This window comes from Lagopus muta, chromosome 6 (assembly GCF_023343835.1).
Source record: "Lagopus muta isolate bLagMut1 chromosome 6, bLagMut1 primary, whole genome shotgun sequence".
Taxonomy (NCBI): domain Eukaryota; kingdom Metazoa; phylum Chordata; class Aves; order Galliformes; family Phasianidae; genus Lagopus; species Lagopus muta.
The window spans coordinates 37,841,339-37,866,647 of record NC_064438.1 but is presented as its reverse complement, the minus strand read 5'-3'; the positions used below and the strand labels follow the sequence as shown (position 1 = coordinate 37,866,647).

General features: G+C 44.0%; 1 protein-coding gene across 3 annotated transcripts; it reads left to right on the top strand.

The window, feature by feature from the left end:
- Positions 1-847: 847 nt before the first annotated feature.
- On the top strand, positions 848-19,562 carry AREL1 (apoptosis resistant E3 ubiquitin protein ligase 1). Of its 3 annotated transcripts, XM_048948561.1 has the most exons (19): positions 848-1,100; positions 2,202-2,261; positions 2,903-3,129; positions 4,768-5,005; positions 5,953-6,122; positions 6,203-6,383; positions 7,430-7,677; positions 9,335-9,412; positions 10,297-10,438; positions 10,817-10,938; positions 12,640-12,715; positions 13,070-13,179; positions 14,026-14,205; positions 14,363-14,488; positions 14,680-14,809; positions 14,897-14,955; positions 15,134-15,223; positions 16,102-16,277; positions 16,456-19,562. In XM_048948561.1, the coding sequence occupies exons 2-19, from the start codon at positions 2,246-2,248 to the stop codon at positions 16,556-16,558; spliced, it is 2,472 nt and encodes an 823-aa protein (XP_048804518.1). In that variant the 5' UTR covers positions 848-1,100; positions 2,202-2,245; the 3' UTR covers positions 16,559-19,562. The 3 variants fall into 3 exon arrangements, with proteins under 3 accessions (XP_048804518.1, XP_048804520.1, XP_048804519.1); XM_048948563.1 differs by lacking the exons at positions 848-1,100; positions 2,202-2,261; positions 2,903-3,129 and adding an exon at positions 5,631-5,695 and having other exon boundaries at positions 4,928-5,005; XM_048948562.1 differs by lacking the exons at positions 848-1,100; positions 2,202-2,261; positions 2,903-3,129 and having other exon boundaries at positions 4,928-5,005; positions 5,631-6,122.
- The last annotated feature ends 5,747 nt before the right edge of the window (positions 19,563-25,309 follow it).

Below are 25,309 nucleotides of genomic sequence, written 5' to 3'. Positions count from 1 at the left end.
CCTGAAACATTATTTAAGGGGAAAATTTAAGAGCTTATGCCCCCGGGGACTGCAACGCTGTTCACTCAACCAGAGAGAAGAAAATAGCAGTGTGGGTGGGACTCTCCCTGAGATGTGGGGGAAGAGAAGGCAGCGAGAGTCTGACTTCTGCAGCACAATCAAAAACTTACCCATTGTTTTGCCAGTGAGTTAGAAAGCTTAGAGCCTGAGTGGAAGTGTGCAGAGGCAGTTGGCTTTTGATTATTGGGGTGGAGGGAAATAAGAGACATATGTTCATGCTGTTGGATTTTACTTTCCTATTACTTTATTTTTATTATTATTATTATTTAGTTTATATTATTTTCATTATTAAAATCTGAATTCTGACAGTAAACTGTGATTTAGGCTACAGTGCTGCCGAAACTGAAATGCCTTATGAACTTGTTTTCTGAACTCTTAAAACATCAGCAAAAATTAGTTTGGGATAGCATAAAGTGTCCTGTGGCACGTGAAGGCTTGGAGCCATAACTGGCTCCCTGTGCTTTGAGTAGCTCAGAGCTTCTTGGCTGCTCTGGGAAACTCATGAGCCCGATGAAACCTATGGAGACAGGTTATTTATTTGCTTTTACTTCTGTCTTGAACTTTCCAGTTTAACAGATCATGTGGAATGAGAGTGTTATGTGGAGACTGAGAACATGTTGAAGCCAAGAGCTTCACTGACTGTGGTATCTTCATAGGATTGCTTCTGTGGATTTGACATCTAGTGATACTCTTGCAGTGCACCTCTCACCTGTTTGTACTTGCTAGACTTGTTGTCAGCAATGGAAAGATCTAACTTTACTTTTTCTTCATTTTCCAGGGAGGCTAGCAAACTACAGGCTACAGGGAGCTGTTCTTCAGGGCAACCTTTTTCTGCAAAGAGGAAGAGATTGCTGTGCTCAGGTCCTCACCTTTGAGCAGTTTTTCCTGTGATGCAAGTTCCAGGAGTTCCATTTTCTGTGACAGTCTTTTTTATGGCCTCTTTGTGCTGACATTTGCCCCACTGTTGGGCATAAGGAGGAAGGATGCTGAAGAATGGGTACCACCCTTTTGGTTTTTAGAACATGGGCAGTTGCATAAAGGTAAGCTGTTTAGCCAGGGGGATGGAGTGTATGTGGGGGGGCATTTTGATGGCCGTTGTTGTGGCCCAGGGGGATATATGCCTCATTTAAGCCTTCTGCATGCTGGTGTCCATTGCTGCTGCTGTTGAGATGACTGCTGAATAACTCCCCCTTTGTGTGTATATTCTTTTTTCTTTAAAGACAGTTTGAATGCACAATGTAGCTTCTCACTAACTGAATGGTGACTTGGTGAGCTATATTGGATGCATTAGTGTATGCCAAGTTGTTTGTGTGATTGTCACACACATTCACTGCTACTGCTTGTTCCATCTGTCAGCTGTGTCTTAATCAACCATGAACATGTTGTTCAGGGTGTAGTCTTTTTACTACATGTTTGTTTAGCACCTCCCTCAGTGAGAATTTAATTTTAGATTGGTGACTCTGAAAATTGCTGTTATCTTAAGTGTGCAAAAATCAAGGTTTTAGCTTGTGAGTTGATCAGCAAGAGTTTTTGCTCTTCAGAAGTGAGTACACAGAAGTGGACAGTTTTTTTTCCTACTTTCTACAATACAGGCACAAGGCAGGAAAAAAAATAATGGATTCATCCCTGCTCTAGGAGGATTTTTTGTTCTCAATTGATCAGAATGGTCTGGTCCACATCCTTTTTATTCCATAGGCTTTCTTCTAAAGTTGCTGGTTGAGGGTCAGTTTCTGTCCATTTTGGTGTTGGCTCTGTTATACGCTTTCATGGTAGTTTGGAAGTTAACTTCATGACTCGATTCCTCTAGGTTTGAGATTTCCAATGAGTGGCTTTCAGATATTTTTGTTGAAATCCTGCAAAACTAGCTCATGCTTCAGTACTGCAAACCCACTGTTTGTTTTTTGAGGATAATACGTTGTCCTTTTGGGTCCCTGAATCAGAACAGCTATCTGTGATGGTGCAAGAACTATTCCTTTTAGCACGTTGTTTGTATATTTCAGTCTTATGGAATAATGCCTTAAAGATGTCCTTGGAGAGGAAGATAGATGATAGGTATTTGTCTGAGGAATCATAGACTAAATTTGGGCCAGTGTATGTGAGGAAGAGGTATTGGTCTGGACTTGGCCTATTTTGTGTTCTAGATGCAGCTGTGATCCTCGGCTTTGTGTCTCACCGAAGGGACCTGATGTTTTACATTATTGGTAAGTGAAGGAAAGGCTGCCACTGTGTTTGTTGACCTCTCCATAGGCGTTAGAGGAATTTACTGAAAGCTTTCGATTTCATGTTAGAGTCTACCTAACAAACATGAAGTTATTGTCACCCTGCACTGTGCCCTCCATTTGGCAGACTTGCCCCTTTACCATTCTTCTTGTTTCCAAAGTTCTTCATTGACCTCACTCCTAAGCCGTGCCCTTACTTTTTCTCTTCAGAACTAGTGTAGGGTTGTTGCCTCCATGATGCTTCTTAATCCAGGCTTAATGTGATGTGCAGGGTTTGTGTGGCTATCTACTGTTTTCCTTAAAGAAATCTCTGTAGTTCTAATTTGCAACTCAGAGAGAATTTCGTGTTTTTGCTGGCCATGCCTGAGACTCCGTACCACCTTTGCCTATTTCTCCTCCACTTGCAATCATTTGCAGTGTTTTAAGGGATGTGTTGTTTTCTAACCTAACTTCTAGCATAACACAATCTGTAAATGTTTGCACAATAACTTCTGCCTTAAACATCTAATTTGCAGTTGAGTAGAATGTCATTAATAAAAGGCATCTTGGGATAGCGAGGATGTGGCTTCGGTGCTTGATTCATCATGCTACTGCAACTACCATCTGTTTTCTCCTTGCTGCAGGTGGGATCACAGTATCTGTGGTAGCCTTCTTCTTCACCATTAAGTTCCTCTTTGAGCTTGCCGCACGTATAGTCAGCTTCCTTCAGCATGAGGACCGGGAACGCCGAGGGGAGCGAACTATTTATGACTACGTGCGAGGCAACTACCTGGATCCCCGGTCCTGCAAGATCTCCTGGGATTGGAAGGAGCCCCATGAGGTGGGCCATAGCATGGCCTTCCGAGTGCATGTAAGGGAGTATTTCTGTTTCCAAACATCTCTGGGGTGGGGACGTAGGTCTGAGTTAGGGATGAGCTCTTCAAATGCTTTTTTTTTTTTTTCTCTCCTTTCTAATTGAGACCAACTTATGAGTAGGAAAGCTAGCTCTTCTTGTATTCTCCCCTATTAATGTATTACAGAACTCAGGAAGTGCATATCCAAAGGTTGCTCTCCTATAAAACCTGATCACAATCTCTGTAGGATCCTCAAAATAATTAGAGGCGATCAGGCTTTTCCTGCTTCTGCTTCCTTTGCTGGGAAACAAGTGGGCTGAGCCTTGCCTTCAGCAGACTTGGTCATTTGTATCTTTTGGTCATGCAGCTGAAGCCAGGAGCATGACACTGAGCATTTTAGCAACCCTAGAGCTGTAAGGCCTCGTGGCTTCTCCCCATACCGTTAGAAGAATTATTCCAAAAACTCTGAGTGTTATTCTTTTTGATCTGGAAAAGCTTGCCAAGGTCTCTGGTTTCCCCCAACTCCTGGAAGGTCAATTTTAGGTGAATGGGTCAAGAATACAAATGAGATTCACTAGAGGCCTGAACACTGAGGGTCTGGAGCTATGTGAGGATCATTTGAGCAGGTTTTGTTGAGCTCCTGTGCATTCCACCCCACCCAGCCAGAAAGGTATCAAAGTAAGAAGAAAGTTTCAATTATGATACCATTTTGAGGTGAGGAAAACCGTTTTACTTGATGGTAAATGAGAAGGGGTTCTAACACCAGAACAGGGAATTAGAAAAGCTAGAAGGGACTTGTTCTGTTCTTGCTATTTAAATTTACTCCCTTCACCTCACTGACTCATTCATGGCAGCTCCAGCAACATGCTTGTGCATGCCACGCTTGTCTCACATTTGCTTAGTCCTTTATTTCATCAACAGTAGCTGTTGCAAGCACTGGTTACTTTCCCTGTCAGCCCATACACATACTACTTCAGGCCCTGTACTGTTTAGAAGCAGGGAATAATAGTAACTTTTTGCTGACTGGAGACTGTTTGCTGACAGCAGGCAGGATCTAATCTACAGGCTGCAAGCTCTTAGGATTTTGAGGTGTAATTCTTTCCATGCAAGGAAGTACTGGCTGAGGTGCATTACCTTCTAAAATTGGACAACTGCTGTGATGGAACTGGCTGTGTCTGTGTTGTTTTCATGCCAATGCTTCTTATCTGCGTGGATTCAGTCAACTCCTTTGATCAGCATCTTCTGCATGGTATTCTATGCAAACTTGAGGAGAGTTTAGCTGAGCACAGATGGACGAGATCTGCTTGTTTCTCTGAAAGGACATAGCTTTGCCTTTTTTCCTTGGGTAGTGGATTCTCTTGGTTTCTGTTCTGATACAGACTAACATCGCAGAGAAGAAATGCCCAGAGGCATTTACTTTTTGGGTCATTCATGTGAACCTCAGCTAAAAAGAGAATGTGGTTTTTCGAAACCCACTTGTACCCTGTTTGTCTGGGAGAACACAGCCCGTGTGTTAGAGCTGTCTGTTCGTTTTTGTCTCCTATGCTGAGCTGGGGTTCTTATGCTTGTTTCCCCCGGTTGCAAAGCAACTTGCTTTCTGTCTCTCTGTGCACTGCATATTTTTGCTGACCTGAATTTCTCCATTTCCCATGCAGTTATTCTATAAGAATGGGCAGCCCTTCCCTGCTCACCGGCCTCTGGGGCTGCGAGTTCACATCTGCCATGTGGCGCTAGCAATTGATATTCCTGTAACCCAGGAAGTTCTTCAGGAGCCTAATTCCAATGTGGTGAAAGTGGCCTTCACTGTGCGCAGGGCTGGGAGATATGAGATCTCTATAAAACTCGGTGGCTTGAATGTGGCCTACAGCCCCTACTACAAGGTGTTTCAGCCAGGTAAGGTCTAGATAGCTCTGTAATGATTCAAAAAGTAGGATGTGGAATTATTGAAAGGAATTAGGTGTATATATTTCCAAATAAAATAGATAGGTGGCTGGGAAAGGGTTACCTTTCACGATTTTCCTCTAGCCATGTATAAATCCCAGCAACAGACCTGTGATTAAAACATACTTTCTACTACTAGAACATGGCAAAACAGAAACTGCCTTGCAGAATAAGTCACTAATTCTTAAGCTCTCTAACCATTTGTGGCATATTCTCAATTCTGTAATAAATTCTTTGTGATCAGTCTAGCAGCCAGAGAATGTTTTTTGCAAAGGTATCCTGTACTGATAATGCTGCTGAAAATATTCCCTTGATTTGATTCCTTTCCTTTTTTGAATATTCCACACTATTTCTCTGAGCTGCTTCTTTTTTACGCTTTTAATTTTTTTCTACTTTTGCTTTTTGAACTCCATCAGAATCTTTTATATTTCATGCGCATTTTCACTGAAAGTTTCTCTGTTAAGTTGCATTATAAATAGATAGAAAGCTTGCTAAGATGACCCCTTAGAAAGAGGGAGCTCAGATTTAATTCAGATACCCTTCAGGATTAATTTTGTTTGGTAAACTGAGTTTGCAGGTTTCCTTGGATGCCAGCTGACTTGTGCTTTGTAACTGCAGTGTGGGCAAGCTTCTGAGCTGAAGGTCAGAATGAAGAAAAGGGCATTCTTTGGAGGGCTGGTGACTGATTGGGTTTCCTTTATTGGTACTGAGATTCTAATCCAAGGTGTCTCCATTGCCTCATGCTATGCATTTCAGTGCTCAGATTCTTTGTTTTTTGAGTCTAAGGACATAAAATCTTTTGAGAGCTTTATCAGTTTTCAAGTGGATTGTGCCCCTAGTTGCTTTTTCTTTGTAGCAGCACCTGGCATTCTGACTCTACGCTGTTTTTTCTACCCCAGGGATGGTGGTTCCCTCCAAAACCAAAATTGTTTGCCATTTCTCCACTCTGGTGCTGACTTGTGGGCAGCAGCACACCCTGCAGATAGTTCCCAGAGATGAGTATGACAATCCTACCAGCAATTCTGTGTCCCTTATTGATGAGCACAATTACAGTCTCTCCATCCATGAGGTGAGTGCAGCTTTATCCCTTGCCAATTCATTTCACATGAACAAGAGAGAATTGTCCTCTGTTTTGTGTTTTCTGTTTAGCTGGGTCCTGAAGAAGAAGAGAACTCTGATGTTGTGTTTGAGAAATCTGTGGTATCCAACCGGCAGACTTGCCAAGTGTTCTTCCGATTCACCTTGCACTGTAGGGGGTGTTTCCATGCCTGCATCTCCTACCAGAACCAGCCCATAAGTAATGGTGATTTTGACATCATTGTTCTAAGTGGTGAGTCAAGAGCTGCGCAGTGTTTATTCTCCGAGTGCCCCACTGCAGAATGCTACATGCAGTCTTGTAGCAAAGTTAAACATAGCATTCCTGCAGGCAAGCCATGCTTAGTTGCTCAAGGAATACCTATTATTTTTAAAAATGCTAAGCTAAATGAATTTGTTGCTGACAAGGGAGATCTTGGAAGAGTGATGTTCTCTGTACCTTCAGATAAAACAACGTGTGTCCTCTTGCATGTCTCATGAGATTTACCTCTGAAATTAGGCAACTTTTATTGCTTCCTACTCTTTTGCATCTGAGCCATACAGCGAGCTGGTTGTGTATTGTATACTGAGCTGTAGCGATGAAGATCACTATATAAAACCTATGTGCTTTGGCTGTTTCTTGAAGTATTTGGCTATTTTCTTAAAGAAACAACCAACCAAAATAATAATAGTAATAAAAAAAAAAAATCCAAAGACTAGTAACAATCTGAAGCCAGGGAGGGCAAGATGCTACCTTGAAACTCTTACATCCTGTTCCTGGTTTCACTTTAGTAACTTCACGTCACCAGGTTTTTTCTGGATGTTAGCTTTCTGTTTTTTTTTTTTGTTTGTTTGTTTCTTTCTTTTTGTTTTGTTTTCCTTTTAATCTGACTACCTTAAGGCTGACTAATTTGTCATTGTATAATCAATGAATATTAAGATGTTATAATTACAAAATAAACAAGAGAGTTAGGCAAAGCAGATTATGATAACAAAAAAAAAAAAATAGATAGAAAGCTTACCCCTACCCTGGGCTCACTTACAGAACTCCAGCAGAGCAGATCTCCAGAAGAGATCCTTCCCCACTGGTAGCCAGCTCTAAAATAGGTCTAGGAATAAACCTATTTAATAGAAATTGCCTTCACCTGTGGTCCTCTGGCTGACTCACGGCTCGCCTCAGGTGATCAGTCAGAGGTTCAGGCTGTGACTTATCAGTTCCCATGCAGTCATGTTCTATGGATTATCTATTTTTTGGTTCTGGGCTGCACTAAGATTTACACAACCCTTATTCACTTCCTTTAGAGAACGAGAAGAACATCGTAGAACGCAATGTCTCCACCTCGGGTGTCAGTATTTACTTTGAAGCTTACCTTTATGAAGCTTCTAATTACACCAACACCCAGTGGCACCTTCCACCAACACATCTAAGCTCCTCCCAGCGCCATCCTTCTACTGCCACTGAGGATGAAGATGAAGATTCTCCTTCTGACAGCCAAACTCCTGAGAAAGTGAAGAAACCTAAGAAAGTGTATTGCTATGTATCTCCTAAGGTAATGACCACAAAGATACCACTCTTAGGAACATTTATAGTACAAAATAACTAAACAGATTCCCTGTACCCTACCCTTCAATTTCAGATTTAGGTGCCTAAAATCTGGCTGAGAAAGTTTTGCCTGTGGATGGACAGCAAACGTAAAGCTCATGGCTGAGAACTTTGTGAAGCTTTGCGATTCTGTTTTTCTAAGTCTCATCAAAGCTTTATAGGAATTTTGTCACGGATTGTTCAGGAGACTTTGGCCTTTCCTTTGCTCTGGTCAGGTCAGACTAGCAATTCCGTTTGTCAGTTTCTAATGCCTCTAGACCTGAACTAAGACACTTATTAGGTTTTATGGCTTTATCCTTTTTCTTGACAGTTACTGAGAAAGTAAAAGAAAAAAAGTAGTCAGAGGATGAAGTGTGGATAAGTAGAAGGAAGAGAATTCCAACAAGTGAGAGAAAATGAGAATTCCCTTATTATAAGAATGTCAGCAGAAGCCATTATCCCTTCTTATTGCCTTCAAACTTTCAAGGAAGCTAGAAAGAAAATACCACTGAATCTGCTAATAAGTTCACTTTGCAAATCTATTAATCTGAATGCATGCTGAAAAAATGCAGTGATGAGTATCGGTGTAAAAGGCTAATCAAGGAATTGTTTATCTAACAGGAGAGAACTGTTGCTAGAGATTTCTAGATCTCGACAGCATGCACCATGAAGAGCTGACTTTGGGAATGAGTTGCGGGCCCTTAGGAACTTTGAATCCTTTTATTCTTTGAGAGTCATTCTGGACTTCTGTAGACTTTTCTGTTGTGTTATTTGCTTAAAGGGTTCCCCAGAAGTGCCTACCAATGCAGGTTCTCTTCAGATGCCAAAGTTGGTGATGCATTTTCTGATGCTTGTATAACTGTATCCCTGGATTTCCCTATATATGCCTAGAGCATCTGTCCCATGTGATAGATAACTGTGCTGTTATTTAAGATGTTCCTGTTCATATTTGCTCAGTTTCTGTTGTATAATTGCTCAGTGGAGAAATGCCACTCATCATTTTTTCTCCAGTTACTGCAGCTAGAGCAGTGCAAAGAATGATTTTGTTTTTCATCAAATGATGCTAAAATTTCATCTTAGCTTGCTCTTTGGAAGCTGACAGTTCCACATTAGCAGTTATTTGTTCAGCCAGATATGAACTGGAAAGAAGTTTTTCCCAAATCTGCTGGATTTAGCAATTACAAGTGCTTTTCCAAAATAGTTTGAAATGGTTGTCAAAATTAAGAGGGTAGTAGCAAGAGTTATGGGAGGCAGAATGTGATTTTTTTTAAAATTTTTTTTCCAGAACTTGTGTTACAATGTTGTCCTGAATTCAGCCTCTCAAGGGTACTTACATTAAGTACCCTGCGATTAGACTGGTGCTATTGTACTGAACACAATGGCTTATTGCTGTATAATTTGTATCTTACATGCCTTGTAAGTGTTCACGGTCAACTCTTGCTAACAAGTTAAGCTTCTGTGTGCTGTTGCTAGTTTTAAAGGCTTTTAAGTATTGTACCAGAGAAAAGATGTCATCAGTGTGCAGAAGCCTGACCCTAGGACTGCTCTATTTCTCAAGTGTTTTGGGGAAGACCCCTTAATGATTGAGTGACCTTTAACACTTTATTTTCCTTGTGGTTACTCAGCAATTCTCAGTGAAAGAATTCTACCTGAAGATCATTCCATGGCGCCTTTTCACCTTTCGAGTATGTCCTGGTACAAAGGTGAGTCTCTCCTTGTGAGAAGTCCTTGTGAGTGAGAATCTGTTTTTCTCCCTTTTGGAGAGGAGGTTTTTCAGACACAGAGCGAAGCTTTGCTTTGTAAAATTCAGACTCTGGAATGCTGTCTCACTGCCTTAATTCTGCTGTTATTTGAGTAGGAACTAGTTCTGTTAGTCCTTCCTGCCTTTTGTCCCAGGTTGAGGCTAAAATCATGACTTCTCTTGCATTTTTATTGTTTTCCTCATAACCTTACTAAAATGCTGTGACTGTGTCCCCTGAAACCTGTTGGCTAGGGAGCAAGCTTTGAAGCAGACTCCCAACTGGAGCCCAGATACTTGGAAGCAGTGTTCTTGTTGACTGCCTCTACATGAGTGGGCAGAGAAGATCTGAGAGTGCAGGTGGTCTTGTTCTGTCTGCTGAATGTGCTGTTGGAACACTTCTCCTATGAGGACATGTGGAGAGAACTGGGGCTGTTCAGCCTGGGGAAGGCTCTGTGGTGACCTGGTGGTGGCCTTTCAGTATCTACGGGGGAAAAATGGGACAGACTCTTTAGCAGGGTCTGTGGTAATAGAACAGGGGGAAATGATTTCAACCTCAAAGAGGGTAGATTTAGGTTAGATATAAGGAAAACATCTTTTACAGTGAGTGTGGTGAGGCACTGGGACGGGTTGCCTTCTCATGTGGTCGATGCCCCATCCCTGGAGACTTTCAAAGTGAGGCTGGATAGGGCTGTGGGCCTGATCTAGCTATTCATGTCCCTATTTGTTGCAGATGAGCTTGAGTAGGTGGCCTTCAGAGGTCCCTTCCAACTCTTAAGGGTTCTATGAGGTTCTATGATTCTTTTATCTGCATGATGCTTACCATTTCTTGCATCTTTTTGCTTCTAGTTTTCATATCTTGGTCCTGACCCTGTGCACAAACTACTGACACTGGTGGTAGATGATGGGATCCAACCCCCTGTGGAGCTCAGCTGCAAGGAGAGGAACATCTTGGCAGCCACTTTCATTCGCTCTCTGCATAAAAACATAGGTAAAAGGGTAGGGAGGTAGGTATAGTAGTTGGGAAGTTAGCAAAACTAGCAGACTCGAGTGCTTGGCAATGAAGAGTATCAGCACTGAATGAACTTTGAGAATGCAGTGATTCCTGCAGTCTCATACTCTGTTGCTGCTGGTGCTTTCAGTGAGTATATTTCATTGTGCCATCTGTTCCTATTCAGTTTGGCTTTCCTGTAATGCTCTTTTAAAGCACACTTGTATTTGAATGTTAGCAAGAATAACTGCAGACTAACTTTAGAGTTCTGTCCCAAATGTTGCTGTAACAAACTCTTGGACTGTAAAGCAGTTAGGCTTAGGAATGCCTTCTTACTGTTCCAAGCATTGACCTGACCCTAACTTTCGCTGTTCCCAGGAGGCTCAGAGACCTTCCAGGACAAAGTGAACTTTTTTCAACGAGAACTGCGTCAAGTGCATATGAAGAGACCTCATTCAAAGGTCACGCTGAAGGTCAGCCGTCACTCTCTTCTGGAGTCGGTGAGTGAGTGTAGAGGTCACCTCAGTCAAGTCCATCACTTCTCCATCCTTTTTCTTCATCTCGATGCCTAAAGAAATCCAAACTGGCACTTCTTAGGGCTGCTGCACTAAAAATGATTAGTCCTTTTGCCCACTGGCAGATGCCAGTAGGAAGCTGGACGCTGGAAAGAGAATCTTAAGGTAGCTCCTTTGTGTTCAGATGTTGTAACATGCTGTTGGATGCTGTGTTCTTCCTCTACAGCCAGTAAAATGTTGTCTGTTTCCTTAGTAATGAGGATACTTCAGCTCTGATTAAGGAGAAAAAAAAAAAATGAATAGAGTAAAGCAGGCCCTGAGAAATAATCACATAAATGCTTGCATGGCCTGTAAATGCAGGAATGCCGGTACTGTTGTTGTGATTTTTGGGGCTTGGGGCTCAGACAGAGACTGATCATTTGAATTGGATCTGGGGTCAGAACCTAAGAGTTCCCAAGTCCTTGCTTACTCTTTCTTCTATACAGCCATTCAGTGACATGAGCTCTCACGTCAAGTATGACTGAACTGCACACATGCATTGATGAGCTTGTAGCCATCAGATATTCTGTAGAGTCCTTGATTGAGTCTTCACTGAAGCTGATCTGATCTGACATATTCATATAATACATTTCTTAATTGACATTCTGAATACCATGTAAAGAGAGCAGGCAGTTATCCTGACTTATTGTTTCCATATGTCTCATAACAGAAATGTTATGAAGATGGAAAAGAACATTTCTGGAGAAAGCAGGACTGGCTGGGATATATTCAGTAAATCCATGTTTTGGATTATTTTTTGCACGTACAAGCTTGCGCTGTTTACAAGATTATGTTTCAGTTAATAGCGTGATACAGAATGGCATTAGTCATAGAAATGCTGTTAGAAGGATTTTTTCCTGCTATTTTTGGAATTCCTGCACCATCATTTGCACTGGTGTTACTGCCTAGTAAGACAAAATAAATTCAGTGCCATAATAATAAGTGTAAGTTCTAATGTATAAGGCTAGCAGGCATGAAAAATGTGACCAGTGCTTATCCCAAAGAATTGACTAGTATGGTGCCTAACCTGTTTGAAGATGGATTAAGCCAAGGCAAACCATATGGTTGAGGACTGCTAAATAATATTTTCCTTTAATTGAAATCCATAACTGGGACAAAAGAAGTTCTAGGCACCTGGAGGATTGCTACTTTTTTTGCATTGTGAATTGCTTTAAGTATGAATTCAGTGAACCCTTCAAGCTATTTTCTAATGTTCTCTGAAAGGTTCCTTTTTTGAATCTGACTCGTGGGCTGAAAGTGCTTTACAGAAATTGTTCCTACCCACAAGCATTTTAATACTTCAAACAATACTGCAGCCATGGGAGGGATATATCTGGGTTGTGCTAAGACTATTGTTTTTGAACCTCATACTGGTTTTAAGATGAGCTAGATCTGCGTGGAGAGTGCTTCTCTTCCCTTAATAGAAAATGAGTAATTGACTTCTATGGCTTTCAACAAGTAGGAATTAGACCTCAGGAGTTCCTAGTTCTCAGTTCTGTACTTTAAAGTACTGGACTGTGTTTCTTATGTTCTGTGTAGTTTCACTTGTCCATCCACGTGTGCAGTATTGGTTACAGGATGCCAAGCAGTAACAGCTGCTGCTATTTTACATTTCTTTTCTTTTCTTTTTTTTAAATTTATTTGCAGTCTTTTAAAGCAACACGAAATTTTTCTGTTTCTGACTGGAGCAAAAACTTTGAAGTGGTTTTTCAAGATGAAGAAGGTGAGTTATCCTGTGACTTTGTTTGAGGAGGAAGTAGAATTCTTAGTCTGAAATTCTGGTTTCATGTAGTCTCTGTCCTTTGTGATTTTCTAGCTCTCACCTGATGTTGGTGAATTAACCTTCTGGTACTATCTGTCACCACTTCAGATAGATACCTGAGGCTTAAAGTAAAAATGTGTGTATCAGGACTCAGAGAACAGAACCTAGTGTTCTCGAGTCCCTGTTTACTGCTTTTTCTGCTACGGAGAGCTGTTCATTGAGATTAGTTCTCTCATCAGATAGTACTGAACTGCATGCATGAAACTCTTGAACTGATGACCTGTGGGTGACATCTGAACTTGTTTTGTCTTATAGCTCTGGACTGGGGAGGTCCACGCAGAGAGTGGTTTGAGCTCATCTGTAAGGCATTATTTGATACCACCAGTCAACTCTTTACCCGCTTTAGTGATAACAACCAGGCCTTGGTGAGTCTGCAGTTTTCTGTACTGAATAGTCCAAGCTCTGCATTGGCATGCTGCTGCCTAAATAATGCTGCTGCTAAATTTAGTAAGAGGCATGCAGCCTTACCCATCCTTTAGGAGGCCTACCCAGACACTTTGTTGCCTTTCTCAAAGCTTTGCTTAATGATCTGAATCCACTGAAACATGAAAAGCTGGATGAAAAGCAGAGGGTAGTCACTGCCAGAGAATATAGGGACTCCAAGTGCACGATAACACGCATACAGTTTTAAGATAGGCCAGACAGCTTTGTTAACTATGATCATAGCAAGAGAGCATTTGAACAGTCAACAGGGCCAAGTACCTGCCTCTGGGATGGAAGAAGGAATCAAGCAGTGAATTCTTTGTTAATATGGAGAGATGGATCTTGGTGGACTCTGTAGGAATGCCACGTCTGGTATTACCTTAGCTCAGACTGCTAGCTTTTGGTCAGAAAGAACAGAAGTTATTTCACTGGGACAAACTTAGCCAGTCCTCTCAAATCTTGAGTATCATTAATTTTACCACTATACCAGTCAGCAGGGAAGACTACATTTTTGGGAAAGAGTAGGTGTTGTCAGAGTGTCTAGATGTTTTATTAGGTCTGACTGTTTCAGATTCAATTTGTTCTCTCACACAGCCTCCGACCTGTGAATGTGAAACAATTGATGTTCTTCACAGATAGACTCAGGCATTTCATTTCTGTTGCTTGGCTCTGAGGGTATTACCCTGAAGATCCTTGGGCACCTAGTGAGATGCAACCTAAACTTTATTCCTCATACCTACTAGCTGTGATAGCCTTGTCTGGTACTTCAGTATTTTATTTCTTTACAGGTGCATCCAAATCCAGGGCGTCCCACGTATGTACGACTCAAGCTGTATGAATTTGCAGGCCGCCTTGTAGGAAAGTGTCTTTATGAGTCATCACTGGGAGGTGCTTACAAACAACTGGTGCGAGCTCGTTTCACCCGATCCTTCCTGGCTCAGATCATAGGACTTCGTATGCATTACAAGGTAAAAAGCTTCCCAGCACTGTCTGAAGATGGGATCTGGGAAACAGATGAATGTTAGTGTGGTAGGAGCATATTCAGAATCCTAGCTAGCAATATATGTAACTTTCAGAAAATCTCTCTTCTTTCTCATGTTCCTTCCTTCCTTTTTTTCTACTCAGTATTTTGAAACGGATGATCCAGAGTTCTATAAATCAAAAGTTTGTTTCATACTGAACAATGACGTGAGTGAGATGGATTTGGTCTTTGCTGAAGAGAAATACAGTAGAACAGGACAATTGGAGAAGGTGAGAAAGGCAGTTCCTGAAGGTGGGACAGTTCAACCCCTTCTACCTGTACCAAGGGAGACCGAAAACTTTGTGCACCCTAGAAATAGACTTTGCGCTGGGCATTAGCCAGGGGTGTTTGTTCTGGTTGGGACTTCAGGCTTGGGGATTGCTGTTGGTCATGCTCATGTCAAGTGATCTTCTGTTTTCAGGTGGTTGAACTGGTGACAGGAGGGGCTCAAGTACCAGTAACAAATGAAAATAAAATATTTTATCTGAATCTGCTTGCACAGTACAGGCTGGCCAATCAGGTTAGAGAGGAGGTGGATCACTTCCTGAAAGGTAACACGCTGTCTGCTCCCCTCTCTTTTCTGCCTTCATGTCCCAAGGGCTAACACCTTCTTGCTCTTCTCTCCTCTCTTCTTCCAGGTCTTAATGAGTTAGTTCCTGAGAATCTACTGGCTATTTTTGATGAAAATGAGCTTGAGGTAATCACTGCCTTCCTAAGCATGTCTACCCTTACAGTGCCTCCTCTCTGACAAATGAAGAGACTTCTGATGTGGAATAATGTCAAAGTGTTTATTTTCTAAGGATTTATAATTTGGACAGTAGCTGTCATCTTGTTTCCTGAGCTTCTGGCTTTGACTGCCATCTCTTGCCTTTCAGCTGCTTATGTGTGGTACTGGAGATATCAGTGTCTGTGACTTCAAGGCACATGCAGTAGTGGTAGGAGGATCCTGGCACTTCCGAGAGAAGGTAAGTGATAGGGTTTCTGTCTCTTGTTTGCTGTTACTGGTTAGCCCAGCTACAGCAGGAGACAAGTTAAACTGGAAACAGCTTTGCTTTCTTGGTTGGAAATTCAGCTTTCAGAAAGATGAACACGATCTGAGTCAAGAACAATACTGCAAGTATTATGAAATAATGTTTAATCAAGTACAAGCAGGAAAAAATTAGCAGCAGCAGTCCTTTTACAAAAAGCCAACAATTTGCTAATTAAGAGCAGTTCAGCAGGGATTTGAGAGGAAGTGGTGGGAATTGTTGCTAGTGGGGATGCTTTAAGATCATGACTGCAGCTCATGTGGTGTGTTTGGAATTCAGTGCTACAGTAGACTACTAATGTAGTAGTCTAAATTTGTACCCTTCAAATCTTTCTAGTGGGAACAGTATAGGAATGTAAGCCCTTCATTTAGAAAAACAATGGAAACTTCTAAAACACCCAAGCAGAAGAGAGGTGAGAGTACAAGCTACTGTCTGTAAGCACTGGAATGGTTTCACCTTCCTGCAAAAGTAGCAGAGGATGTGAAAAAGCAAAAGATGAGCATAGCACAAGAAGCAAATGAGCTTCTGTGTTGTAAACTTAGTTGGTTGTCTGTACAGGTATTTCTAAACATAAAATCTGTGGGGAAAGCAGAGGTCTTTCTACCTTAAAGGAATGAAGTAGTGGGAAGAAGTGTTGAGACATCTTTTAACTTAAAGGAAATATGTAATCCTTGTCTCATCCTGGTAACAGCAAATTGTTACTGTAATTAGAACGTTAGGTTGTGAGATAAATTGCCTGATCTTCTTGTGATCTGCTTACAGGCTTATCTGATTTGTTTACCTGACCTGGCTTTACCTTTACTGTTTCCCAACAGGTCATGAGGTGGTTTTGGACTGTGGTCTCCAGTTTCACACAGGAAGAGCTGGCTAGGCTGTTACAGTTCACAACTGGTTCATCCCAACTGCCTCCAGGAGGGTTTGCTGCACTTTGTCCATCTTTCCAGATCATTGCAGCTCCAACTCACAGTACTTTGCCGACAGCTCACACTTGGTAAATATCCTGGAGTGATAGGACTTCTGGCACTGTGCTTTGGGCATGATGCTGGCTATTTGTGATGTGTGTATTATACATAATTTGTGGGACGCTTGTGTTTACCCATCTAAAATCAGCTGATGGAGATTGCTCCTCTTCAATCTAATCTGAATGGGTTTTTTCTTTTGTCTTACAGTTTTAACCAGCTGTGCCTCCCTACCTATGACTCCTATGAAGAAGTGCACAAAATGCTGCAGCTAGCTATCAGTGAGGGTTGTGAAGGCTTTGGCATGCTGTGATTTCCCCTTTCCAGGAGGCCATTTGAACATCGTTCTTTGTGGCAAGAGCCAGGTTCAGTCCCTTAGCTGTTCTCCTTCCCTTCACCTGGGCAATGGGGGCAGAGCAAAGACTCTGTATAAAGGAATTTGTCATCCAGTTGTCATGTGGCCTTTCTGTATCTCAAATATGTCATCAAGAGTTCATAGTTTTCCTTTCCTTCATTCTCCCTTTGGTTCAGTGTGAAACAGCAGAAGGAGTGTGGTGCATTTATCAAGGAGACACTGTGCAGGATTACCCTGCACACCCATCCATCTGTGAGATGACATTCATGAGCAGAAGTTGCAGTGAGGTGCAAACAACATGCTGAGCTGCCTTTATTGTAGCTCTCAGGGAAGAAGAGGGAAGGCCAGTGTGGAGCTCTGCTGGAAACCTGGCTCAAAGGAAGCCTTAGTACTTTCATGTCTTGGCTCAGCTCCCTCACTGATGCACCCCAACAGCTCATCTAGCTCAATCACTCAAGAAGGGTGCAGAGTGATTCCTTCTTTCAGCACCTGGCCCAGAAGAGTTTCTTGTTCTCCTCCATCTTGCTCTGGATACTGTTGTCTGTCACCTGTGCCACAGAGAAAAATGGGCAGTCTGCCTCACTGGAGGGGATAGCCCAAAGGGGAGAGCAGTCTCATCAGAGCACAAGTGCTGGCCCTGACAGTCATTCTGTACTACCTCCACCAGGGTCCAGCAGCAGAAGCGTCCTTCTCCAGCACCAGCTGGTAATGAGCCTTTGCAAATGAACTGGAAGAGGAATTTCTCCTCCACTGAATGTCTATGATAGCGCTTAATGATGTTGCACAGGAAGCTGTCCCATGCCCTTGCCTTCTTTCTCCTTCCTCAGGAGAGGGGGCACGGGCACGACTGTGATCCCTTATTGCTGAGCACCAATGCCTATCCCACGTTCACCTTCAGGGGTATATATGTTATATAAGAACAGCGACAGGTCAGTAAGCAGCTACAATATACATTGGTCTTGTGTTTGTTCTTGGGGTGATGGCTCTGGGCACAATGCCGTACCTCCACCCCAGCATCCCCCAGGGTCTTGGCTTCTACCTCTGTTGTGCAGCAGTCTGAAGCTTCTCTTTCTTTACTGCATTTCAGGCAGGGTTTCCAGAGGGTTGTTGGTGCCTGGAGAGCAGCTGGCTTTCTGTCCTCCCAATCTTCCTGCCTGCTCTTTCTTGAGCTCTCCTTTCCTACTGCTCTATTCAGGGCTGCTGGCTTTCCAGCAAAAAATGCTAATTAGAACTTCATTCAAATGATCACTCAACAGCCTGCATGATAGTACATTGCACTCACCGTTGTATGATTTGTGGGGAGAGGAGTGGACAGACCAGCATGATTGGTTTGAGTTAGGTTGGCAATTTCTTCAGCCCTTCTTAAGGAAAAAGAAGGAAAATGAGTCTGTGAATGCTTGTAGGTTCTTCAGTGAAGCAAACTTTTTGAAGATCTTTTAAGTGCTCAACAGTCTCTTAGTTCAGGTCAGGAGATGCAGGCATCCTGCACTGCTAATGCCTGCAATTTAAGCTTTCACTGGATTATGGAATGGCTGGATTTCTTCCAGAGTGAAGTCTCAAAGTGGCACCCCTGAGCTAACTTTAGAACACTGTATTAAATAAAAATTCACATCATCCTCCTTAGCCCTCTTTTATCCTCGAGCTGATCCAGGCGTATTTCTGCACAGTATGGATTATTTTTTTCTTTAGATAAGTGTATGCTTTTTCAGTGTACCTTAGTTGAATTGACTGGGAACTTGTGGAAATGCTCTTCATCTAGAGGATGTTCTTAGTAAGTCAGCATCTTACCTATTCTTGGGCTGTGCAGAAAGAAACAAGCCATTTTGGTGCCAAAAACCAGCAAGCTGAGCGTTGAGTCTACTCAGGGGGATTTCTTTGCCTTGTGAATTCATTCTGCCACTGGCACCAAGGTGCTAGGAGATTGCCAGCTTGAGAGATTGCCACCATTGCGCTCTGACAGATCACTGCAGTAGGATCTGGACTCCCTTTTCAGTGCAGGCTTCTTTTTGCAAGGTCCTGAGCTTTGGGTAGAAAATGCAGCACTAGCTTTGTGCTGTGGATGGCTTCTGTGGCCGCTGCAGCTGCAGCTGTGTTCTCTGTGCCACCACTTCACTGCTTTCTCTAGGGACCGAGAGAAGGTGGCTTGTCTTAGCTCCTGTTTGTTGGGAGGTGAGCCTGGTGCTCTTCCCACATTGCAGCCTTGTCTTTCCAGCCTTGTAGCTATGGACCAGGTCTGCCAATGACATCTTCCTCAGGAATTCTCCCTTCTTCTACTGAGCTGGACTGCTTTACTCCAAGGACAAAGTAGCTGGACATTGGGCACTCTTCCTCTGCTGGAAGGAGCTCCTAAAATCCTAGTGCATTGCAGCCAGCATCCTATGCTTCTCAGAAGCTATACAGAGCCAAGGAATTTCTTCTTAACACAAGCGCAGGCGGAACTGTGGTGGGTGCAGGTACTCTTAGTCAAAGAAACCCATTTCCATTGTTGACACAGGCCCCCACTTGGTTCCGTGTTCCTGGATCTGTCGCAGTGTTTCTAATCTCTAGCTTTATACTCTTTTCCAAAGTGTTCACTTTTTATGCTGCCCTTAATGCTGGCAGCAGGTACGCTCTGGTTACCTGTACTATATGTTTCTTCTGACAGGCTTGTTATTTTCTTTTTCTCCTTATTTATTCCCAGTTTACTAGAGGCACTTACATAAAAAGTTTTAGGACCCTGGTGCCGTGTCAGACAGTTCCATGTTTCTTGAAGTAGCTTTGAAGTGCAGAGGGTCTGGCTTCAGCCTGCACCTGCAGACCATGTTGCATGTTTTTAGAAACCAGGAGCTGTGGATGATACAGATCAAATCCTAGTTCTCTCCGTTGAAGTTCTGGCAGAGCTCAGCCAAAATTTGGAAGCCTGTGGTTGTAGTAGCTGATTTTGTAAATAGTTTGTACAATAAATAAAATATTTTAAAAATGCTGCCTTCTCACTCTGTGTTCTTTCAGGGCTGGCAGAGGTAACCAAGCTGGTTAATGCTGTCTATGGATGAGGAGCCACTTGGGATCTCCCAATGTCTCTAGGGCCTAGTGGGAGGGGAGGGAAAGGGAAGGTGTCTACCTGTGGCTTGCAGGTGCCTGGCTGAACCCAGGAGCTGTGAGGTCCTAGAAGACTGCTCTGCTTCAGGGCTTGCAGCCTGTTGTGGGACTCCCAGAAAATGCACAGTAGTTGGTAAACCCAGAATGTATTGTAAAGAATCTGTAATGTGAGTCAAGAATGCAGTTGTTGCAATTAGTGGTTAACTCACTGTGTAGTACCTGACTTCTAAGCTACAGGTCCAGGCACTGCTCATGCTTCATTGTATTGTCCAAGAGGGTCTGCTGAAGTCAGGAAAGATAAGCTCTTTGAGACTTTTGTGTGTTTTTATGTTGTATGGTATGTTTCTATCCTGCAAACATCCTGCTGGATGACTTCAGCATGAAGTAGATACTAAAGTTTCTGCCCCTTACCTCAGGATGTGTACTTTCCTGGCCACCAGTTTGCGTTGATGGTGTCTTGGAGAGGGAGCAGTGGCACTGACCCGCTGCTGAACCTGTAGCCATTTGGTTTGGCATGTACTTGGGTCTGTGCCCTTCATGCTGGAAATCTGCATTGCCCCAGCACGTGTCTTCAGTAACAGCAACTGTCTGTCTGATGGCTTGGAGTCCTTGGTTCTACGTGTGGCCGTTTGACCTGAGATGTGTCCAGGTAGCTGTGCCGTCGTCAATGGCTTTTGTGCACTCAGTTCCACTGCTAAGCTTTTCTTGGCTCAGTTGTTGAACAGCTGATAAGGATTTTCTTCAGATACCTGAATGAGTGAAGCATCTGGGGAAATGATGCTTTATTTGGATATGTTTTTTTTTCCTCTCTTTCATAATGTTATGGCTGAATCTGCCAATTGAACCAAACAGTAATTCCTTGTTCCCAAAGTGAACGTGTATGTTTTTGGCTATTCTGTGTCTGACTTGCCTTGCACGTGAGAGCAGAAAAAGTCTAAGTATGTTATTGTGGGAACTGTAAAAGAAAGAAACTGATGGGAGACCCTCAAGTCCACAAGAACCTCAGTCTGTCTTGGCAAGAGCCTTCTGGTGCCAAATCTGTGATTTTTAAAAAGAAAATTTTAAGCTTTCTCCTTGTTTGTGTTTTTCTTTTTTTTTTTCTTTCACTGAATGCGTGAGAAACACTAATCCCTGCTCTCAAGAGCATGGAATTTGATTGTAGGAGGGAGGTGTTGCTGCATGAATGTGTTCATTTTTATACATAATTTGCTATAAATTTTTTTTCTTCTGCAGTAAAACAAAACAGCTGTAGTTGAAGTTCACCCAAAATTCCCAACCAGTGTTTCCCCACTACCCTTCAGCAGGAATGGCGTGCTACAGCATACGCTGGGCTGGAAATGGAGAGTGAGGCTGAGAGCCAAGCTGCTCTCGGGGTAATGCTGCAGTGAATGCAGGCAGAGGAAGCAAAACTCTTGCACCAGATGAGGGATGGAGAAACGAGAATTGGCCTAAGGCTGCTCCAGGTCTTTCTACAAGGCACGTGAAGGCCAGAGTAAATTTGGGTAGTTTTTTGGGGAGTGATTCTATGGTGGCCAAAACCACATTCTTCCCTCCCTCTTGAGACAGCCCTCTGATAGGCTGTGAGAAGTGTGCTGGCCCATACCCATCCCTTAATTTAGAGATTTATGCTAACATAATTCTGAAGCCCTGTAAACTGATGCAATTTTCCAAATAATGTTAGAAATCTCTTACCAGAACGAGCAGCTGCTTGGGGCTCTCGTGCTGCAGTAGCTGAAGTGTGGGGCTGCCTTGAGTTTCAGCACAGCCACTTACTGCAGCAGATAAAGAAGTACAAGGAAGCACAACTCTCTCCAGCTCTCTTGGAGGATGAAACCAGCTTTGAGAGGTTCGGTTATGTCTGGAGAGGCACTTTGCTGGTTAGGGACTGGCTCAGGTTCGTGGAAACCCTCACAGCTGGTGTGGAGCAGCTCCAGATCCTTGCTTAGGAAGAACTGGCAGCGTCCTTCCCTTTTGCCTGTACTTAAAGGAGCGATATGCAACCTTCCCACTCCTGGGTCTCGGGAATAACATGACCTGTGCTATTATCAGTTGCTGAAACTAAAAATTACAGTACAGAAATGTCACCTTTGTGTCTATCCAGCAAGAGGTTGGTGCAGCGGCGTGGCCACCAGGGGGGGGCCGACGGCTAGCTGGAGCCTGGCGGGACCAGGGGCTGAGGGCTTCGGATCTCCTGCATGTTGGGGTACTCCTTCTTTTCTCTCTCCCATTTTTTTATTTTTCTTTTTTTTCTCTCACTTTTTTTTTTCTTCTTTTTTTTTGTTTTCCCCGTTTTCTTTATAATTTTCTTTCTCTGCTTCTAACCCTCAAACTGGACTGTGTGAGAAGTTAGCATCCAGGAAGCATCCCCTTGCTCAGCACAAGTTCCTGTTGCACTCCTTCCACTCGCCCTGTTGTTTTCCAGCAGGCAATGCATTAAAAATGCATGAGAGGAAGTTGAATTTACATGTGTACATTAACCTGCAGCACGCTCTCCGGAGGCTCAGGATAAATAGCTTAGTAAGAATAATGTGCTCAATAGGAACAAACAACAGCAGTAATGCAAACCAGATCAGATGTGTTCCCTTGGGATGTGAGACACAGATTAGTCGTCACTTTGAGAGTGGAAAGGCAATTTTAACGTGTGGACCAGCAAAGTGTAGTTGAGCACAGAGAGCTGATGTTCTCTTTTTAGGGCCTGCTATAATTAAATGGACTTTTCTATTAACTGCAGGCATTGCCAGCTTCTCTACAGAGTCAGTCTGCATTTCTCAACTGCACGCTCATCTTTGCTCTTCAGGTGCTGGAGGCTTGGGAGTGCACGAGGGATTGGAAAGAAGTCTGCATTCTGCTACAGACTGAAGTTTTGAAGGAAAAGTTCATAAAAGAGGAGAGGTGCAGAAGAAATGTGCAGCTCCACTGGGTCCCTTGTCAAACAGGGGCAAAGTGACGGCCAGCAGGGACTGCAAAGCAGCGAGCACATAAGCAAGCAGAGCTGTCTGCTCCATGGATGGACCAAGGAAAGGGAAATGTTTCTCCTTGTCCCCCGCAGGGGAGGATTAGAGTGTAACAGGGATATGGGTAACAAAACCAGCCATGGCTAAATGAGATTTAAAGCAAACATTCCTGTTATAGCCCACACCCTGCCTCTGACAGGGGTTAAAGAAGCTTTCTCCCTGTTTCCTCTCACCTTCCTCACAGTCTGGTGCAGGATGCAAGCCTGGAGGAGTGTTTGGCAGCTGGTGGCTCTAGGCAGGAAGAGGAAGGCAGAATCCGCTTTATCCCTGTCATAGTTCTCAAGATAATTAGGACTGAGCTAATTTAACACTTGATTAGGGAACAGATAGGCAGCTTCTTCACAGAACTGGCTGTTAACAGCTTTCTAGAACCCCCTCTCCTTGGGGAAAGGCCACCTGCAGCATCCTCCACACCTTTATCTCTCCCCCTGCATCTCATCCCCTGTCCTATTCTCTTCCTGTGTTGCTTCTTCACTGCCCTGTGTGCTGGTGTGACCCTGGGGAAGACCAGCTGTACTGATCCTGTCTAGCTTGACTGTATCCCTTCTCCAGTCACTTGCACTGGGAGGGTTCTCTCACCAGCTTTTCTGGCTGTCTTTTGCCCTTCCCATCAGTCATGGTCACTTGCCCTGGCAATGTTTGACAGGGGCTGTACCCTAGCATAGTGAGCAACCAGGGTCAGCTGTCAGCCTCTGAGCCACAAGCCTAATGCAATGGAACAGATGGAACTATTTTTTCCAAGTTTTCCCTGGGCAGCAGGATTAAAGTCTCTGTTCTCAGCTGGGGTTCCCAGCACAGTCATTTCCCCCTACGTTATACAACACCCTATTAAGGCAAACAGCACAAACGTGTTCATTGGGATTCCTTCCCCCTACCCTAGAAGGCCAAAGAACAGGGGTGAGGGAGGCTTCTGAAGGCTGAGAAGCTGCCTCCCATTCAGGACCCCTGAGCTAATCCTGCCCAGATATCTCTCATGGAAGTGTCCTGCCACCTTCTCCCCAGGCCCATCCCTGTGGTGCCAGGGCTGAGGGGGAAAAATGGGTAACAGAGCAGTGGGACCACGTCCCAGTTGATCCATCAGGCTCTGCATAGACTTCAGGTGGATATAAGGGGAGAGAATTTTGCATAGCAGCATCAGATCAGTCCTGATGTCCCTGCCTGTGTGTGCGTGCATGCATGTAGCCTGTTTGGAGATGGCTGCAGGCAGCCTTGGTGAGGGAAAAGCTTGCCAGCAGGATGAGGGCACATGCATGGAATGAGGAGCTGCTGCCTCTGTGCACCAATTACTTGCTTTATTGACAGAAGACCATAAATGAACAAGGGAATTAATTAGGCCTGCAGCAGGCCAGGCTGGATGCCTGCAGTGCTGAGAAGGCTGGAGCTGGTTCAAAGCACAGGGGAGTTGACAGCCCGGAGCTCTGTGTAGCAAACAAAGGTGCTGCTGGTTCTGCTCCTGGGGAGTGCTGTGAAAAGTACCTCTGACCAGAAGGACAGTCTGCAGGAGGGAGAGGGATCACTTCCTGGCATCATCTGTTTGTTCAAGACTCGGCTGAAGGACATAAGCAGCTTGTTAATTCACTCTGTGTCCAGCTGCAGGCTCAGGTCCTGCAGGAGAGCGTCAGGGCTGTGCGTGCGGCTGTGAGCCAGCTCCCACAGCCTGGGTACTTTTCCTGTGCTGGGCTGGGGCACACTGCAGCTGTCTGGCCCGGCTCTAGGAAAGTGCTTGCAGCAGGGCCTTTCCATCTGTCTTGGCCTAAGGGTGACCCTCACAAACCTCCTCTCCCTGTGGTCGCCTCAGCAGATGGTGGGAAAGCAGAGAAAAGGAGGAGTAGTAGAAGCTGCAGTGGTAGGAGAACCTGACCCAATGGTACCAATTGCCCTGATACCCACATGTATTTATTTTCAACCAGCCAATTTATCTACCTCCTGAGCTATGGCCTCTGTGTTCCTCCTCCCACCCGTCTGAGCACCTCATGCTCCAGCCTCTGGATCCCCATAAAGGCTGTGGGGGTGTCCACAGCTCCACAGGTGGAGCAGGATGGGGAGCTCAGCCCAGCAAGAGCTGAGGAATGCTAATGCTCTTGATGTTGTGTTGGTGCAGTCTTGGAGCCCATGAGTTTGCTTTGGGCTGTTGATCTCTCGATTCTCCCCTGTGAAAGAGTCTGCTCTGGGAGGAATGCAGGGACCGTTTCCTCACCTATTACTGCAGGAGGTCAGGGAGGTGGAATAAAGGCACTTGGTTCACTGTAAGGGAAACTTCAGTTCAGCAAGGGTGTTCAGGACAGCCGAGTCGTGTATCACCCACAAGGCTGCACCAGCTGCTCTGCAGTCAGAACTCAAACCAGCACCAGACTTGGTCCTAGTTCCAGACTTTTCCTTCACCTCATTTGTTAGCAGCTTCAGATGCAAATCCTGTGGCCAGTACACAAAGGCCTAGCTAGCATGCAGGGCGCCTGTCCAGCTGCCCTCCTCCTCCTGGCAGGCTTGGATGGATGCGAGCACTGCAGAGGGCTAGGAGGGAATTTAAGGAGTATCCAGGTCACAGCCCTTAGTGCTGTTGTGCTGTCTCTTCAGGTGGCAGCAGAGGCTGACTATGACAGAGAACAGTCCTTCCCAA

What these genes read in the sequence shown, in the direction of transcription:
- AREL1 (XM_048948561.1), top strand. An exon ending in GGTTTTTCAAGATGAAGAAG is followed by an intron (nt 12,716 to 13,069) that starts GTGAGTTATCCT and finishes TTTGTCTTATAG; the next exon opens with CTCTGGACTGGGGAGGTCCA. An exon ending in GACTTCGTATGCATTACAAG is followed by an intron (nt 14,206 to 14,362) that starts GTAAAAAGCTTC and finishes TTTTCTACTCAG; the next exon opens with TATTTTGAAACGGATGATCC.